This window comes from Tenebrio molitor, chromosome 7, assembly GCF_963966145.1.
Source record: "Tenebrio molitor chromosome 7, icTenMoli1.1, whole genome shotgun sequence".
Taxonomy (NCBI): domain Eukaryota; kingdom Metazoa; phylum Arthropoda; class Insecta; order Coleoptera; family Tenebrionidae; genus Tenebrio; species Tenebrio molitor.
The window spans coordinates 13,913,710-13,933,446 of record NC_091052.1 but is presented as its reverse complement, the minus strand read 5'-3'; the positions used below and the strand labels follow the sequence as shown (position 1 = coordinate 13,933,446).

At 41.2% G+C, this 19,737-nt stretch overlaps 1 protein-coding gene and 1 long non-coding RNA gene across 2 annotated transcripts; both read left to right on the top strand.

The window, feature by feature from the left end:
• Positions 1 to 343: 343 nt before the first annotated feature.
• On the top strand, positions 344 to 1,634 carry LOC138135436 (uncharacterized). The gene is made up of 2 exons (XM_069054159.1): positions 344 to 937; positions 988 to 1,634. Exons 1-2 carry the CDS (start codon positions 757 to 759, stop codon positions 1,521 to 1,523), a joined length of 717 nt encoding a protein of 238 aa, XP_068910260.1. The 5' UTR covers positions 344 to 756; the 3' UTR covers positions 1,524 to 1,634.
• An 866-nt stretch (positions 1,635 to 2,500) lies between these two features.
• LOC138135468 (uncharacterized) lies at positions 2,501 to 13,591 on the top strand. The gene is made up of 4 exons (XR_011160993.1): positions 2,501 to 2,973; positions 3,399 to 3,479; positions 3,538 to 3,622; positions 13,154 to 13,591. It is a non-coding gene; the product is annotated as an uncharacterized lncRNA (long non-coding RNA).
• The last annotated feature ends 6,146 nt before the right edge of the window (positions 13,592 to 19,737 follow it).

The window sequence follows — 19,737 nt, the reverse complement described above, 5'->3', positions numbered from 1 at the left end:
CACCGGTCGCCTCTTTTCCTCCAGCGATCCGACCAATTTCTTTCCGACTTTCGTCGCGTTTTGTTACATCACCAAATTGGGACTGTAAAGTTACACCCATTAGTGGCGTGGTAATTGTGATGGAAAAACCGACGTGATATTCCCATAAAGAGACCGTTCACCCTAACCTAGCAAACATCGCATTGATTTTTAGCATAGGTCGGTGGAGCGGCTCTCCACAAATCCGACTCCGATCGATGCGGACCAAGATGGTTTATTTTTCGCGCGAGATAAAGGATCGTGCTGACCACGCCGCTGCTCCAGTAATTATTCAGGCTAGGATGCGAGCGCAGGCTCTGTCGCCAGGACCAGATTCCTGCGCTCGCTGTTCCCTCTGTTCTGGCGGAGTTCGTTAAAAATTAACACGCTAATTCTCCTGAAAGCCGGAGGCTGGGACGGCTGGAGTCGGGAGGGTACTTCGAATGGAGGCTGAAAAATCCAGAAGAAGTTAAAAAAAACAGCAAAAGGAGAGTTGTTCAGGTCGAGATGTAAAAATATTAGTTGCGAGCAAGAGGGGGAAAGAAAAGCTTCCGCTGCGACGTGCTGGCGGGGTCGAAATGAGCATCGTCGCCTCGGCTTCGGTCGTTTGGCGGTCGTACCGTTAGGTAGCGCGAGCGAACGAGCGTTGACATCGAGGAGCAGGCGCAGAAGTAGACGTGAGGGAAGAACCATCGAACGGAGCGAATCGGTGCGCACGCAAAGCTTCTCGCGAATAGAATGAGCGACCGTTGGCGTGTAAAGTCTCTGCCGACAGGTGTCCCAAGCATGAACACCCGTTTGTTCATCGGCGAAGTGAAGAAGCGGAAGGCGTTGTGGGACCACACCAACACCAACTACCACAACCGGAGGATGCTGACCGACGGGTGGCGCGACATCGCCAAGATGTTCAACACCGAAGGTAAAACGCCGCGTCCGCCGCGCGCTCCGTTCTACTTTGACCCTTTCCAGTGATCGCAGTCAAGCAGAAGTGGAAGAACCTGAGGGACACGTTCCGCGTCGAGCTCAAGAAGACGAAGAGGTACAGCAACACGGACAGCTCGCTGAGGAGTCTGTGGGCCTACTACGACGACATGTACTTCCTCAAGGACATCCTGAAGACGAGGAGACTGACAGACGGCGACGACGGTGCCGACAACTCGGAAGGACTCGCCGATGTTAAAGTCGAGCCGGATTCGGAGATCACCTTCTCGCCGAATCCTCTCGCCGACGATAATGACACCAATCACGGCATCGTCATCGAGAACGTGACGTCGCTGAGGCCCCAAAGCGAAGAAGTCAACACGACGCAAGAACAGAAGAGCAGGAGGGGAGCCAAGCGGAAGAGGAGTCATGATGGGGACAATGCGGACAGCGATGAGGAACAAGACGACGATCTCTTGTTCTTCAGGAGTCTGCTGCCGTTCACCCGGAAGCTCGACCAAGACAAGAAGTTGCTCTTCAGGATGAACGTCCAGCAGATGCTCTACAATCAGCTCTACAATTAAGTCGCTCTCGATTCGCAGTAAAAATGTAGAAGAAGTGCTTAAACACCAACGTTTCCTCAGTCGTTTTCACAAATGTAATCAAAACAAAAAATAAAATTGATTTTTTAGTAAGTTTCTGGTTTTAATCCAGTCGACACATTTTTCTTTTCCTCCTTTTTATTCCTACAACAATACTGACAAAAGTTATCTCTAATAGTAAAATATAAAAATAATTAAATCAAAGAAACAGATAATTTAACAAAAAATAATTAAGAGATAAGTTATGAAAGTTAACTAGACCAAATCAAACTTGTGGGTTAAATGTGGATTGTTCCAAGAAGGATGTAACAGATGATGAAAGGCAATAAAAGAAATGAAAATAATTTAATGTTGTTTGAATTTTTTCCGGTATGATATTAAAGCCGGGCGAGGAGAAAAGGAATCCGGAGCTTCCTCGTCATCCTTCTTTGGCGCTTTCGCTGACCACCTTCTCCTTAAATTCCGCGCAGGCCTTGACCCTCGACCGCGCCGTCCCCGTGGTGACCCCTCTAATCTTCCGTAACAACGATCCTTTCGCAGACCCATCAGCCGTGTCCCCTTTATCTCCATTATCAAGTCGGCAACGGCGGAGGCGTTTTAATTTAATTTTACGACTCCGTGCGACTCCGGCGGCAAAAATGTCGCCCGGGCCGCCGCCGCACAAATCCGACTCCTTCCCAAACGGACCCCCGATACGTGAGCAGTTGGGCCGGTGGCGGCGTGACCTTTAATTAGCCGGTGAGCGAAGTACAAGGGCGGGCTCGGGGTTGCAGGTCACGCCAGCCCTCGGGACATCTCTCGCGTGGGTATCCCGACTACCGACTACCCGCTGTCCTGATCGATACCATCGCCCTACCCAACACTTGATATCGAGATACCAACAGCTCGCAAGACTAATCCCGACGGTTCCGGCCCCGGATGGACCATAACGAAGCGAGAGGACGCGGATTATGCAGATTAATTCGGACGCTCGCCCAGATGACAAACACAAAGGTTCGCACCAGAAACCAGATAATTGCGACTACAATTAATTTAATAACGCACTTCGTTACCCGACGCGAGCGCAAAAACTCACCGACGAACCCTCTGCGTCGAATCCACATAACCTCACTCCACATAACCTCCAACCAAACGACGCTCTCAAAACTGTCAACCCTACCACTTCACCCACACATTCCTTGCACCCCACACTACAACAAATACTTTCGATTTGTTTAAATTACAAACGAAAACACGACAAAATCTGTAAATTAGTGTTTTCGAGTGGTGGTGCCAACATGAACAAATTAAAAACTCCATTGTTTTGCCGTGTGAACGACACCAAAGTCCCCACTCGTGACAGAAGAGTTAACCTCAAATTCCACCCAGAGCTTTCCTAAATGGCCCTATCATGTAGACCATAACAAAATCATTACCGTAATGTGTATAATATGTGAGTTGAGGCGTATTATCCCATGAATCCGAGTACTGTACGCATGCATTTAATCATGTGGTTACATAAGTGCATAAAATTACCTCCCAGTGTCCAGTTCGACCTTGAATCTCGTCTTTATTTACTTATAAGTCCCTCTGGTTGCGAGCCGTGGTCTGTTAACTAATTAGATAATTATATGCTTAATTACGATCCATATTAAGATGTGATACGCCGCGATTACCGATTGAGTTTCTAATATGATTTTAAATGATTCTGTGCATGTCGCAATTAATACACCGATGAATATTTATAAACTGTTCAACATTGAATTTACAAGAATTTTATTTGTCATTTGACAACGCTTATTTGTTGTTTTCAGTCCATAATAAATTACGACACGGAAAAATTCCACGAACAAATTTAATTTTCTTATTTGATTGCAGGAATTTGTACGGTGAGGCGTCGTGAAGGATCGTGGTGGGCATGCGCAGTACAAGACCAAACTGGATAATTAACATTTTTGGGTTTGTTGGAGCAAATAGAATTACAGTTATAGATTAACAAAGAGATTAATTGTTGTAGGAAAGGTGCTAACTCGAGTGCCAACGCTTTTGACAAATATGGCGGAAGAAAAGTCAACAGTGCGCCCTCATTATCGGCGAAAAAGGTAATTTAAATATAATTTATCGACAGTCAATAGGACGGACAGGTGACCGACTCGAATGGGTGTGACCTCTGACAGAGATATTAATCCGGTAATATAAATTCTGGTAAGATGGCCATATAACATCTGCGAGAACAATTCTGCGATCGGAGTATCATAAAGCGGCGCAATTACAGCTCGTGCGGATTCGCTTTATTATTTTTTGATTTAGTGTCTCACCTATAAACAGTCGTCCTTTCAGCATTCAGAGCAGTCGCGATGGTAAATAGCTGCGTCAGTGTTAAATTTCATCTATTTTTATATCCACCTGACATAATCAAATTATAATTAATGAGTAATTGTTGAGCACGTGGACGACAAACACAAATATCGCTGCAAGTTGACACGTGACAATCATTTTTATAACGTAAGGACAAGGTCAAATGTTGCACGTCACTGCCAAGTACGACAACAGCAACAAGAATCGGCAACGTATCATGAAAGTGTTGTTTTCAGGAAGAGAGGAAGAGGGAAACAGTTTAGGGTTTAGGTGATGGTCACTTTTAGGGCGAACGGAGTGTAGCGTGATAATTCGCACTTTCGGGGCAACCTGTTCTGGAACCTTGGCCCTTGATTTTTTTTGTGCCCTCGTTCAGGTAAGATTCTTGAGTCGGGCTTGGGCTAATTGGTCGGTGGAAGTGTTCGACGAAGCCCTAAATAATAATAACGGCGAAATGCGAGCGCCGATCAACAAGTAATTAAATCATTCTAAGTTAAGAAAGACAAATAAATCACCTCCGAAGCCGTTAAATTAGTCGACAAACAGGTCGGATACGTGGAGGAAAATAAAGCGACGAGCGGGGGTAAGTTAACACGCCGATAAGTACGGATATCCCGCGGCTGCGGGATACACGAGTAGGCGTAGGGGTAGTCGAGATGTATGTGAAAAAGGGTGGCCCACCCCAAATCATCTGCTCGTCACCCGCCAGGCAGCTGCCGAAGCTGACGCATAGAATGCTCAAACGCGGGCGCGCCGCAGCCGTCCCCACGTCAACCCCCGTCGCTCTCGCTCCCACCGCACAAAAACAAAGGACGATTTGTCATGAAGATGTCGCCTCACGGATTATGCAAAAATTCCACGGATCGATCCGCCTTCAATCAGATCCGGCGAAAGACGGGGTCGGCACCCTTCGCCGGGAACAATCACGACGAAGGTACTCCTGGGGGCTGACGATCTCGGCTCGGAAACAGACAAAACCAACAAAGAACAAATGGATGCGGAAGATCTCGCCTCCGAAACGTCAAATAAAGATAGAAAAACGCAAAAAAGAACCAATGGTACTACTGAGTACTGCTCGAGAGTTGCCAGTTTTGAATTGGAGGGGCGTGAACGCCGCACAGAGTTATTGCCTCGTTGAATTATAACACTCCCCACGGTGTTGTGTCAAAACGAGCCAACACGATATTCGTACCGTTAGAGCCACTAATTGGATGTTGCTTGGTAATTTTATATGCGCTTACATTGATTCATTAAACAGTTGTGATTAAAGCTCGACTCTTGAGGATCGAAAGCACGATCACGTCACGATAAAGACCGTAAATAAGTCAAAAATGAACGCTGCCATAAACTCTCAAGAGTGGTCAGTACTGATTGGTACTAATGAGGGAGACGGCACCGATTAAGAGCGACGAGGTCTTATTTACCTCCAGGGAAACGTGTCATCACGTTACGCACCAAAAGAGATCTACGACTTTGGCATTTTAGTCGACGAGAGTGGTACCGCTCCAGATAACCACTTGGACCAGATTCGGAATGATTTGGTTGTTGGTCAAGTTGCAAGAGGAGAATCTGGGTGTTGACTCGATTGTTTCAAGAAGTAGAAAGACTAGACCAAGAGGTACGGAAGAGTACCGAGAGATGAATGAACGTGGAGTGATCTATTTTCCGAAATGCGTATTTACGTAGCGGTTTTCGCTTCGTGAATGAGATGTAATTAGCCAAGCATTAGCACGATACTTAATATTGACACTATTCCTACACGAATTCTTGGCAAACACCGCCTGCTGTCTCTCCTTTCGTGTTTGTTTTATATTATCGACCTGGAGAAGTGGCATTAAGTTATTTTTGTTTTCGGATGATTGTAAGTAATGCAAGCGGAGGGCGTTCGCGTGGAATGTCATAGGTTAATATTTATAACAAAGCACACGTACGCCGTGGAGAAAGCACAGGTGGAGTGCTCTTAACTGTACACCGGACGATCTAGTCCACAAGGGTAAGTATTAAGGTCGGTTCGGCATTAATTCACCTCGGTGGCAAGTCAGGAACATCACGGACGCAGTGCAGCGCCGCGACGGCCGCGCTGGCGTCTCCTTGCGCCACCACCCGCACACTCACACTTCCGCCACCTTTTCTTTCGTGATTAGAAACGCTGATTGTGTCGGCGCCATCGATTTGCAAAAATACACAAAAACGAGGTCTCAAAACGCAACACACGAGGCTCACCAACTTCCAACCCCAAAAGCACCTCCACGCTCTCTTCATTCTACACCGGTAAACTCACCATCTGACAATTTTTTAAACGACTATACAATGCAGAATATGTCGTTGGACCCAAGTCAGACCCTTGAGGCACTCCATATATTTTACAAACTCAATTTCAACATTTAACTTGCTAGTTTGAGTTGTCCAAAGCCACGTTGAAAAAAAAAGGTAATAATGAAGTCATTTATGCTCATTAACCCTCCACTGATAACGACTTATCTGTTAATATACTGCACCAACGGAACCTGACACATGTTTCGGTGAAGTGCTATCGGAAACTCTGATAAAAAAGCGTCAGTTTAATTTCGTAGCGTTTGAAAATTTTGCAAATTTGCCTACGAAGCGTTGAAGCTCTGGAGAGGTTCTATAAATGCTTCTAATAATGATTCTCCACCCCCGGTTGATTGTTGAGAATCTCTACACCGGAGTCGATGACGTTCTTCACGTCTGTCGAGGGATGCGTCGTGAAAAGAGAGAGTCCGTGACACCGGAAAGTACAACGATGATTAAGAGTGGTGTATTTTCCGTTGTGCGACTCCGGATGGCATATGGATCCATCTGTACAAGAGACACGTGCATTGATTACGTCATCGCTCCCTTCAAGTGGCATAAATGGGTGATAACCAATTGGAGGACGATTAGGGTTGCTGATAAAAAGATTGTCCTTTATTGTTTCCCCTGGAAAAACAGCGACCCGTTCAGCTGTCACAATAGAGGAATCGTTTATTAAACGCGCATAATTTACAAAAATCAACTTGTATTACCACTTCGGGGTCGATAATGGTACCTGATGCGCAACACCAGATAATCCTGATGGATCATGATTCCTACCTAATACATGCAAATTACGTCATGAGATTGGTAGATTGCATTTCGCCAGGCACCAACACTATTTATTCGTCATTTCCCATTTCGGGTTCCATTTGCTGTGATTACTGTCAATCAAGATGGCGCAGTGTGGGGTGCGTTCCGGAATATTGTTTTTATTAATTTCGATTGGGTGTTGAAGCTTTGAGGTCGAGCGGAAGCTCATCTTGTTGTGTAAAAACCCCGTCTGCCCGCACACCTTACCGACATTGTTTTCTCTGGAGAAAAATCAAAAAGTGTTAAGTAACTACTACAGGGTTGTTATAAATGATTGTCCCATCGTAATTGGCGTTGAAAACTCACACAAATTTTGGATGTGCCGCCAGCCTCGCAACGTTAGACAAACTACTAGACTGATTTCCACTAGTGCGATACTAGTCTCACTCATGTTATGAGGCTTGCGGCACATCCAACTACGCCACCAACGCCTACTGCGATGGGACAATAATTTATAATGACCTGTATAAGGGCCTGTTCAGCACACAACACTTTTTTACAGATTTTACCCTGTTTTCAAAGGTATATTTAAAAAAGCAAACATTTCAACGATTTAAAAAAGTAAAATTTTTAACATTGGCTTCTTATATCGTGCCTTCAAATGAAATCCTGGGCGAAGGCGTTGGAAACCGTCAATTGTTCTGCTTTTTTAATGCCTAGATTAATTGGAGCATGTTGACAGCTAACCTAAAATTTAGAGTAAAAAAATATTTCTTTTTTCTTTCTTTGCAATGTTTTACATTAAAAATAGAATATCCTTTGCTAAAAATAAACATGTTCAATTATGTCCCGCTTAAAGATAAACAAATGTCACTCGTGTCAAACGGCGGGAAATTCAAACTTTACACTGTTCTAAACGGTTTAATTTTTCCAACACCTACTCAGCCCAGGATTTCATTTGAACGCGCGATAGTTTTGAAACTGAATAATTCAATTATTTTTTATTATACAATTACATACTTACAAAAATATAATTTCTAAATGCAAATTGAAAATTCATTATTGAAATATGGTTATAATAGGCAAAATCGAGTTTCTAGTATGTTAATTAGGTTGCCTATCTCTGAAAGCCAAAAATTGGTTTGTGTTGTGCCGTTGTGCGTACTGCCACTGCGTATGCGTATGCGTATACAGCAAAATGGCTGGCCTTCAGTTGACGACAGCATTAATAACAGTGAACGATTCTACTTAATTCTCGTGCTTTTTCTTTTCATTTTTGTGTGTGCTTGATCATTTACAGATAATACAAAAATGGAGCCAAACCGTTGGGGTGTGAAAACTTCGCTAATACAAGAACTGAGATTATTTCAGTTAGAGTAAGGCCGGTTTGAGATATGACATTTGGTGGGGGAACTTTGCGCGGACAAAATATTTCAGTGGTGTAGCAAAACCGGTCACACCAGAGAATAGCTGTCACAGTAACAATCAGCTGATTGGGAATCTGTTGAACACCCCCATTTTACGAAAGATGGACTTGTCCGATTTTTTTCCGTCTATGCACGCTCCCACCAACTGTCATATCTCATCCCGGCCTTACTTTAGCTCTCCAAAGACAGCGGAAGGATACTCGGACACAATTCTGGCACTGGGTGGAAGATGAAATTATCCCCGATAAATGGGGCAAATGGTACCACATGTTGTTCCAGGATATCTGTTACATAAATCCCAAACCATAACCGAACCACCTCCGTAAGGCTGCCTTCCAAGAATTGGAAGGCATTGGGCATCGCGTTAATTTGATCGTCGAATTACTCTTACACGTCTGTCAGATGACTCCAAGCAAAATCTGGACTCATCTGAGAACAGTACTCGTGCCCATTCATTATCATTCCATCTGGCATGGTTTTCGGCAAACTGCAGACGTGCTTGCCGATGAGTTGCTGTTAATAAGGATCCAGTAGCAGGGCGTCGGATGTGCAAGTTGTCTTCTACGGGGTCATTATAAATGATTGTCTCATCGCAGTAGGCGTTGGTGACGTTGTTGAATGTGCCGCAAGCTTTATAACATGAGTGAGACTGGCATCGCCGATAGGTAGCGCTGCTGGCGGTAGTGTAAATTTGTCAGACTAACGTTGCGAAGCTAGCGGCACACCCCAAATTTGTGTGATGGGACAATAATTTATAATGACCGTGTAGAAGACGTTGGTGAATGGTTTCGCGGCCAATTCGAACGTTAGTTCCTGCTATGCAGACGTCGGGTATTGGTGAACCGTTCCCTGACAGCGAGCAGTCTCAGATATATGTCCTGTACTGGTGTTGTGGCCCGATGTCTTCCTTGTATAGCTCACTGTATAGCTCCTTATCTTTTAGTATGGCTTTTTTGACAATAGTCAGAGACGAGTATTTTAGTTACTTTTTTAATAAATCATGGCATCCATGTTTGGGAATTTTTGTAGACTTTTTGATTATTACAAAAAATGTTGGTGATGCGTTAATTTCTGAGAGAGCAGTGCAGTAAAGACTGTTTTATGAGCCGAAGGCTAATTTTAACTTTTTTAATAAGGTGCATTTTTTTAGCGGAAATCGAATTTTATATTTCTTAAAAACAGGCCCTTGAGTGAACGCGCTGGCTACGCTCTAGGCTTTTGTTTTTCATTAGAACTTTCATATATGGAAAGAGTGTCAGCATCGGGTACGTTCCGAACATATGCATATAGAGTCTGGCGCCATCCGACCCAACGATTATCCGTTTTTCTTACTTCAAACGTTGCACATGCTCTGTCTTACTCCAAATGCTTGAATGGACGAGAGCTAGCTGAGAATGTGAAAAGATACGGTAGACACGTGGGTGTCGGGAGATTACCAGTCCAATTAAATATTATGTACGACAGGAGCAACCGTGGAGTTTCTCTTTTACATTTTGACATTATGCTGGAATCTTGTACGGTCGCTCGACGAGAAGCTGCATTGAATTAGAAGAGTGTCAGATTGCCTAAACGAGCGTTCAGGTGCTCCTGCACTGGCAATACGATACAAACTCAAAGCAAAATCGTGATGGTTTCAATACGTTTTTCTAGTGGTGTGAAGAAGGCGCGAAACGATGAAGAATTAAGATTACAAATCGTATGAATTCCACAGCTTCTAAATGGAATTGAAGTGGTGATAGTTTTAAACCGGATCAATGATCTGTACTGTAAAAGTGAAGATAAAGAAGTGGAACAATTAAACTCACAAGAACTGTACAAGTTGCGATGGCTTTAAACTGGATGGTTTCTAAAATTGATAATTCTAAATCGTCATAGTTTAATAATATAACACCTCAATTTTGTGATGGTTTGGATCTGTAAAAGCTGTTTAAAACCATGGTTATCATTTTATGATTTTCAAATATCAAACGGTTTTAAACTCGATAATTTTTTTAAAGCAGTACGATTTAAAACTTTCATGGCTTGAAAAACATTTTTTTGCCATGTCAACTTGTTGAAAGTCCTAGTTAACTTTGCATTGTTTAATTGTAACGGTTTTAAACTGGATGGTTTTCAAAACCAATACTCTTTTAAGCCGTTCTGAGACGTCAACATTGGCATGGTTTAAATATGTGAACATTGAAAAAAAATTAAATGGTTTTTAAACCTGATGGTTTTTGAAAGCAACACGATTTAAAATCTTCATTATTTGAAACATTATTTTTCAGCCCTACAATTTTTTGGCAGTGAAACTTGTCAAGAACCATTTAAACTCTTCAAAGCAGTAAACTTTACAATGTTTAGTTGAAACGGTTTTAAACTGAATGGTTTTTGAACCATCTACGTAAACGTGTACTGTAAAAGGGAAGATAAAGAACTGGAACAATGAAACTCTCAAAAACTGTACAAGCCGTAATGGTTTTAAACTGGATGGTTTTTGAAATTAGCGGTTTTAAATCTTCATAGTTTTGACATCTAAACTTGTAAAAAACTGTTTAAAGTTTTAGTAAACTTCGCAATGTTTACTTGTAACGGTTTTAAACTGGATGGTTTTCAAAGGTAATATGTACAACTCTACTACTACTCTACAATTTTTTGACATTAAACACATTAAACATCTGAATAACTATTTAAAGTCTTCAAAGCAGTAAACTTTACAATGTTTAGTTGAAACGGTTTTAAACTGACTGGTCTTCAAAACCAACGCTGTTTTAAACTGTGGAGGTTGTGACACGTTATGGTTTAAATCTGCGAATATTGGAAAAAATTGAAAAGTTTGAAATCTGATGGTTTCTACACAACTCAAAATTCTTCAAAGGTCTTGAAACCTTGGTTTCGGACTGGGCGATTCTCAAAACAAAGACCGTCTTAATAAATCCTCACGGTTATATCCACTTTCACTGGCTTAAACCCATCATTTTGAAACCCATCTCGGTTCTAACCGCTTTGTCGCTATCTCGAACCCATAAACCGTTTCAATTCTCCTCTGCACCCAACCATCTCACCGTTTGAAACCTCCAAGTCATCGTTTTGTTATGTTTACGGGCATGGTATCTGCATTCCTGCGTTTTGGGATCACGGTCGCACATGACACATGCACTCAGACCTTGGTTCTCTGCATCGCCTTGCATCTCTTCCTTTCCTCGCTCTCCGACACGTCCCGCTCTTCGCTTGTATTTTATTTTTACCATCGACTGATTAAAATATAATTGTTGCGCCTTCACTCCAACCAAAATAATATCTGAATCACTCGACAGGACGCGGAACGACCGACTATTTTCGATCAAAGGACCCCAACCACTGAAAGGTATATCGCTTTTTATTTTGGCACGACTCCGTTCCGGTTCTCTTCGACATTCGTGTCATCGCGCACCTTATTAACACGGCTGTCGCTGCAATTTGTCAATTAAAAGATTACCGGTGCAGTTTCACGTTTAATTGGGCCGTAAAGGTGTCCATAAATTTTACACGTTCCTCATAAATTATTGGCGAGAAGATTGTTACCGTTTTTACAACTATGCAAATCAGACGACACTCTTGCTAGGTTTAAAGCGCCGATCTGGACGTCAAGACACAACACTTGTCCGGTTCGTGATTTGTGAAGAAGCGGCGTCGACGACGTTTCTAGCCTTCGTACGCTCCAGATTTGTCAGCCATCGAGAGTTTGTGGGAAGTGTTTTTTTGTGATTTGTCGAAAGAGGGGAGCTCGTTGGTGGTGCATAGGTGAAGAAATGTCGCGTCGTGTGCATATTTCATAAGAGAAAATCCAGATTGTATGCAAATGTAGAATCAAGACGCTTCGAATAAATCATCATCTTTTAAGTGACACACATAATAAGAACAAGGCAACCCACATACATAAAATTTGCCGGAGTTCGTCCATTATGTATTCATACGCTCAAATTAAAAATCATTGTTTCTAGAAAGTGGCAAGATGTCCCAATTCGACCTGGTGACAGTTACGGTCACTCCCGGTCATTGTTGTCGGTTGCAAAGAGAGGAACGTTTGAAATCTAGAATGCACCAGGTACAGAACCGCATAGAAAGCGTGGACTTTTGCACACACATAACGCTATTTTATCTGTGCGACAATAATTGTTCCGAGTAACTGTTGTCGACGGTTTTGTACCACCGATCGGTCCCATTGTGAATGGTTGGTCGGGTTCATCAACCCGAAACAAATATTCTAATAATTCCGTAATTGCGGATCGTCTGGGAGGAGGCGGCGAAAAAAGTCGCCGTAAAATCGTCATTTTTCAGTTTCGATCTCCGTAAAACCGTTTACTGGCTGATATTGAATTTCGCCGACCCGTTAAATAAAAACAATGCCGGCCCTTATCGGATTTATCAAGTAAACGGCTAATAAAATTAGTAGTAAAATTGTTTATCCTTTGAGGGACCGACCAAAACAGCTTTATTGGTTTCAAACCGTACGCCATAAAAAAGTAATACGATTTATAAGTGTCAAAATCCGAGATACACATGGTTTCCAGACGCGTTTCCTTTGTCGAGATGAAGACCCTCAAGGCTCCCCAGCCGAGTGGTTAATACATCAGGGGTGAGCGAGCCGGTCCACAATACCCACACATACATCATCAATGCAGACTTTATTGAATTTCAATGTTGCCAATATGGGACGTGATCGGGACCCTGCCTTCCAGCCACTGCGACCTTCTGAATTACACACCAAACAACAATGCGTTATATCATGACGTTATTATCATTGCTCCATTATTGTTTCAGGGGCAACATCTACTAGCAACGCTTCCGGATGCTGTTGCATGCAAATGCAATTTTTTACATCTTGGAAATGTCCAGCTGACGTCACGTCTAGGACTACTACTGACGTTTGACGCGTTGTTGCCAACTCACAGTCTCACATTTGACAGTTACAGTGGAATTTCATCGCAACAATGAGAAAATAAGAAGTGTTGCCAGCTTGCACCAAATTTCATTCAAAAAAAGATAATATTTGGTAGCGGTGTTGCCAGACAGTATGAAATTTCAGCGCTTTCCGACATTTTTTCCAATAATATTAAATGTCAGCTTTCACTGATTTCTATTAAAAAAAATCTCCGTTATTTGATGGCGGAGCCAAGATGAAATTTCATCGCTTTCCGACATTTTACTCAATAATATGAAATATTAAGTGTTGCCAGCTTGCATGTTTGGTGGCGGTGTTGCCAGACGGTATGAAATTTCATCGCAGTCCGACATTTTTACCAATATGTAATATGAAATCTCAAATGTTGTCACTAAATTTCATAAAAAAAAAATCTCATAATATGTACATATTTAGTGGCGGTGTTGTCAGCGCGAATCGAAGTGAACGTAAACGTGACATCAAGTAGTGACGTCACAACGAAAACTTCTAATCACATTCGAGAGCGGTGTTGCCAGTTAAGATATTTTCTCTAATAACAAAAATTTGCAAGTGTTGCTAGCTTGCATCAAATTCAATCAAAAAAATCTTGCATGATATTTGGTGGCGGTGTTGCCAGACAGTATGAAATTTGATGGCACTCCGATATTTTTTCCGATTACATATTAAAAAAAATCTTCGATGAGATTTGACGGCAGTGTTGTCAGCACGCACCGAATTTCACTGGAACGGTACAAAAATCAAGTAACGACGTCACAACTGTCATTTACAAGCAGAGTTGCCAGTTTAGTTCGAATCCCGCCACAACAGACAAACAAACTAAAACAAAACTTGAAAGTACACTACACTCGGACATTTTTCTCAATAAACATGACATCAAGTGGTGACGTCACAACTAAAACTTCTAATCACATTTGGGAGCGGTGTTGCCAGTTAAAATGAAACTTCCGACATTTTTCCCTTTAATAGATATGAAATATCAAGTGTTGCCTGTTTGCACCAAATTTCACTAGAAAAAATCTCCCATGACATTTGGTCAGTTTTTGTCAGCCAAGTTGAAATTTCATCGCAATTCGGCATTTTTTTCTAATACATAATATGAAATATCGAACGTTGCCAGCTTGCACCAAATTTCGCTCACAACAAATCTCGCATAATATTTGGTGGCGGTGTTGCCAGTTCGTACCGAATTTCAGTGCAATAGTACAAAAATCAAGTAGTTACTTTAAAAGAGGCGTTGCCGCAGTCTGACATTCGCTGCAACACTAATATACACGGAGTGTCGTCAACAAATTTCCATCGAAACACACTTTTTTTGAAAAAAAAAATTGAAATTTGAATTTCATCGACATCCGCCAACAATCGTCACAATCAAGACCTGCGCTGACATTTACTGCAGCGTTGTCGGATCGTGCGGCAAAAAAGAGACATAAACTGGAGGAATTTACTCGTTCACAGCCGGATTTATGATTGTATAATTCAGGTAATTTATACAGCGTTTATGGTGTAACTAGCTTGTGAACATCGACGTAAAGAGCAATCTTATCGGACCAATTACAAATTTTTCAAGTGTGCAGACTTGAACTTGGTCATTTGTGCAGACTGCATCAATAATAATAAATTTACGACTAGTTGCATGAGATTGTGACGACATTTGAAAAGGCATCGCGGTTCATTTGCTTTGAAACATGTTACACTAATATTGTTTAAATTAAAATAATTTAAGATCTATAGATTGACTTAACTAAGTGAAAATTGGTTCTAATAGAGTCATAATAGTGCAATGGCAGGAATCCGGTGAGACAAACCGGAGCTAATAAACCTAAGCTCTCTGTACAGTGGTACGATGAAGTAATGTCAGTTCGGTACAGCTAGCAATGAGCAATGTGATCCAAGTTCTGGTGTTATGTGTTAGTTTGAGTACACAGGTCAGAGCTTAGACCTTCATAGGGGTGCTTCAGGAGTCAACTCTACAACCCCCGATTTTTAATAGATAAATTACATTTTGAAAAAAAAAATGACTACATATTACTATTAAGTGGTGTCTTTGTTTTGACTTTGCATGCGTTACAAGATGCAACCGGCATAAAAACCGCTGTTTATCTGTCATAGCGAGTCTAGCGCACAGCATGGCAAACATAAAAATTGCTGTAGATAATGGCGGAATGAATGTTACGATAAGTAGAACATTAATACAACGACTTGTATCTAGATCTGATACACGAATTGGGTGACACTGTTAGTGTTTTCCGCATTGCGACCGAACGCGTGTTGTGTCATTTAAAATCTAGTAGGCATGAAATAATAACAGCGATCGAGCCGAAGATTAGCCGTGGTGGTGTTTAACGGATTGTCGCCTAATTAGGCGCATACAGCATGGACGGGAAGTCGCAGTGCCACCAGGATTCATGAATGGGAGAGGTTGCGTAAGATTTGATGGTCATTAATAACATATCATTACTATTTCCTCACAGTCATGTTAACAAAAAGGGAGTTGGAGCGTGTTTGCCTGGTATTTATTTCGTAATGGATGTGATATATGAACGATACAGTTTCGTGTCGACTATTAATTCACACCGATCTTTTTCACATGTGGATAAAGAATTTGAATAATTGATTTGTCGAAAAGAAATATTTCGTTTCGTTTTGTGGATTTTCATCTGGAAAATTTTCGCTAATTAGTGGAGGCGTGAGTCACGCACTTGGCAAGGTCAAACGCGACCCCTTCTGGACTTTTTCGGAATTTTGGACAATCACCGACTTCCCATTGTGTCCACCGGTGACCTTTACCATTTACATTTGTTTGCAACTTTTAATATTCCACATTTCTGTCATTATATTTTTGACCTTTTATTACATAAGCATCCGGCTAACAGAATAATTTTATTGTTATGCTAATTGCTTAATTTTAACAATAAAATACCTACATCGGTAATTTTTTAATTTCAAACATGTAACCTCCACGGTATAATAGCTGGATATTTGCAACAACAAAACGCGCAATTATACAGAACGTTCGTGCAATTAGCGGAGACATGATTTTCGAACGCGAAGGAAATTTTATAAGGAAGCACGTTCGAGATTACGACATCGCAGTTTTAGTAACAATATGATGATTACCGATTTAGCGAAGGGGCGCCGGTCCTAAAGCGAAGCCTTGGCGCGCGCCCAACCAAAATATAATAATATAATAGGTGTTTAAGCAGCGAACATGTGTTCGCCGAGTGCCAAGGTGCATTTTTCCGAAAACATTGATCATTTTGGGACGTTATTAATGATCGCATCGAGTCCGACCGTGACGGATTGGCAAATTATTTTTTTGGGAAAATTACGCAGCTGCTCTGGACCGGCCAAAATAAATTGAAAAAAAATTACGATGAAACAATTAAAGTGGGCTTTTACCGGTCGGGCAATTTATTTACTTGTTTTAGTTTTTTTCTTTGATTTTGCATAACGTCTACCGAAAAAGGAATCGATCCCGGCGAACAAGTACTCGGCATTTTATAAATTTAGAAGCCGCACTATTTATGTCGCTATGTAAACAGAAACATCTGTAAAATGTAAAATTCTACATATTATCTTTATGTGATCTTATTAACTACTACTTTTCACAGTTGATACTTAACCGGGCGGTTGGAAAAAAAAACTCTCTGCAGATGTACTAAGATGTAAAAGATTCAAGTTACTTATTTAACTTTGTTACGAGGGGATAACAAAGATGGCCACAAACGAAAGTAAGAGCTGGAAGTGCTGAAATCTCAATTTCTTGGCAATTATTAATTCATGAGGACATTTACATACTAATTCTACAACACGGAAAGGATCGTCTTTTTGCATCTGGAATTCGTCGAGTGAATCAACAAAACAAACAAGTGAACAACCTTGACTCGTTACGTTACAATTTTGTTAGAACACGAAGAAATTTTGGAAAATTTCGCTACAAATTTTAAGCATTTTTTTTGAAGAAAACCAAATTTTTTAAACGAGTTATTCATTTTTATCAAGTAATAAAAATGGGCACTGCAAAATCACAAAGAAAACTGGCTTTGTGGAAGACTTTTGGGGAATTTTGAAAAATTTAATTTAATCATAGTTTATAAAAATAATTAGTGAATATGCAGTTGTTATGCAGTCATTCGATTCCCTTCATTTATTTATTTTTGCAAAGCCACAAGATCTCCTTTTTCGGAAAAAATTAACATTTTTTGAAAATCTAGTCGCTCTAGGATTTTTTTTTAGTGCTACTTGTAAAGTGTTGGACAAAGTGATTCTATTCATCTTGTTTATCAACAATTTGTTTTTAATAAAACTAAAGGAAAAGTGGTTTTTGAAAAACAGATTTAAATATTTTGTAAAATTTGCACAAAAATGGAGATTCTAGATAGAAATATGTAGGTCCCTTCAAAAGCAGGCTAAGAAATTTTTGTGAGAAGAATTTATAGGATCTTAATACAGACATTTAGCTCAGTTATTAACTATACTAAAGCAATATAAATAATTAGTAATAAATAATAATAATAGTTTTTGATGGTAGACTAAGAAATTGATTTTTCGAAAAGAATATTTTAAAAATTCGACCAAATTAGAATATCTTGGCCATTTTATACAAACATTTTGTTCATTTCAAAAGACTATCTTTGGAAACTATTTCTGCCAGCACCTCTTCGACCCAAGCTGAGTCTAACAGAACACACTTGGTCGTGTTCTCTGAATAATAAAAAAAAGAAGAAAGACGCTCAACTTTGTTAAATGTGTTCATCTTCTTTTATTTATTCAATGATTGTTTATTTCAATTTCCAGATTTTTTGTACTTGTCTATACCACGTCCAAAGTCTTAACGTATTATTATTATTACTGTCAGTTGCATAAAAGGCGACACAATTCTGAAATCAATGAAGCGATTCCTCCGAGGGCCCCCCTTCCAAATGTTGACCACGCTCCTCGTCGCTTAACTCCTCGGATTAGCGCATTTTAATCTTAATTACAGAACTGAAGTGGAAACACATCCGCCATTCGGCAAACCTCTCTCGGTACGAAATATGGCTGTAAACTTCACCCTTTTCCGTCCCATTTATCCCTCCTTTTCCGGCAAACGAACGGTAAATTGCCCCGCCGCCCCTGTCAATTTTGGCGCGCGTTTCGAACCCCGTCCCGCTCATCATCATTCCAACCGTTTGACCGTGACCGATGCAGTTCAATTTCAATATAGATATGTACGTAGTCCAGTGGAGTGAGTAGATGGTAAATCGGCCATGAAGAGCTTGCTGACGTTTAATCAATAGCAGCAGCTTTGTGGACACTCGACTGTTCGCTTGCTTGCGCTGTGGCTACTCCTGTCAACTGTCCGCGTGTCCAATCGCTCCGGTGCACCCGGGGACGGTTTCCGGGGGGCGGCGATGATTTTGCCAAAAATTAAACGGGGGCGAGCGCTAATTCGCCGCCCCGCACAAATAATACACTTGTTTGACCAAGTTACGGTGAAAACGGTCCTGTCAACTGGCCGGCAGCTGCGCACCAACGCCGACAATACGAGCTTTATTCAATAAGTCCCTAAGTTGCTTTTGTCTTACGGTGGCGCGCGGCGGGGAAGTTGCGCTACCCCAAAGAGTTACGAGACCGGGGTTAAACTTAATGGAAGGAGTGCATTACCGAAATAACTTTGGTTACACTAACTCAACAGTTCCTTTCATGGATAGGGGAAATGACTACAAATTATATCAGATGCGATGCAATTACCGCAAGGGGAGGGATACACACGATTTGTACTTACGACAGATTTTCAAAACCCTACAAACTTTACTCAAAAACACAATTTTTCATATTTTACCAAAATTACTCAAATTCTAACCCAAACCAACCTTCCAAAACTTTTGAATCTTCTTTTTTTGAAGTTTTGCTAAAAACTTGTCTTTACGTATGTATCACTTGTTCGCTTATAACTCAAAAATTACTTAACAGATTTTGATGACGTCTTCACTACTAGTTAAAATGTTTCTTTAAGTGAAGTTTTAGCAAATAAACTAAATAAATAGATAAATCGAGATCAAAATGGAATCTACCGGAGTGTAGCCGGTGTCTAAATAATTTTTCTATGATAAGTACGTCCTGTACGTTCCTCGTTTCCTGTCATCTGCTTCGGTAATCTTTTCTCCTCTTCTCCCTCTGTTCTTTTCAGTCGCTAAATCCATAATTTTTGCGTCGGTTTTGTGTCGACATTTGTTTGAAATTTTTCGAATGGCGTGAATTTGCAGGAGCGCCTAAAATGATTGCAACAAGACGACGGCGTCCCGAGTGACAAGTGGTTCACATCCAAGCCCAATGTTGACAGAATGATTGATTAAGTTTACTAAATATATTATTACTTGTGTTAGGACGTTAAGTGCGAGAACAATTTCATCGGGCAACTGCCTGCTGCTCAACAAGGAGAGCAACAGCTGCGTAAAGT

Excerpts from the sequence above, each read along its gene's own strand:
- LOC138135436 (XM_069054159.1), top strand. The coding sequence starts at position 757 with ATGAGCGACCGTTGGCGTGTAAAGTCTCTGCCGACAGGTGTCCCAAGC. Across the intron at positions 938-987 it reads CAAGATGTTCAACACCGAAG|TGATCGCAGTCAAGCAGAAG; the intron begins GTAAAACGCCGC and ends GACCCTTTCCAG.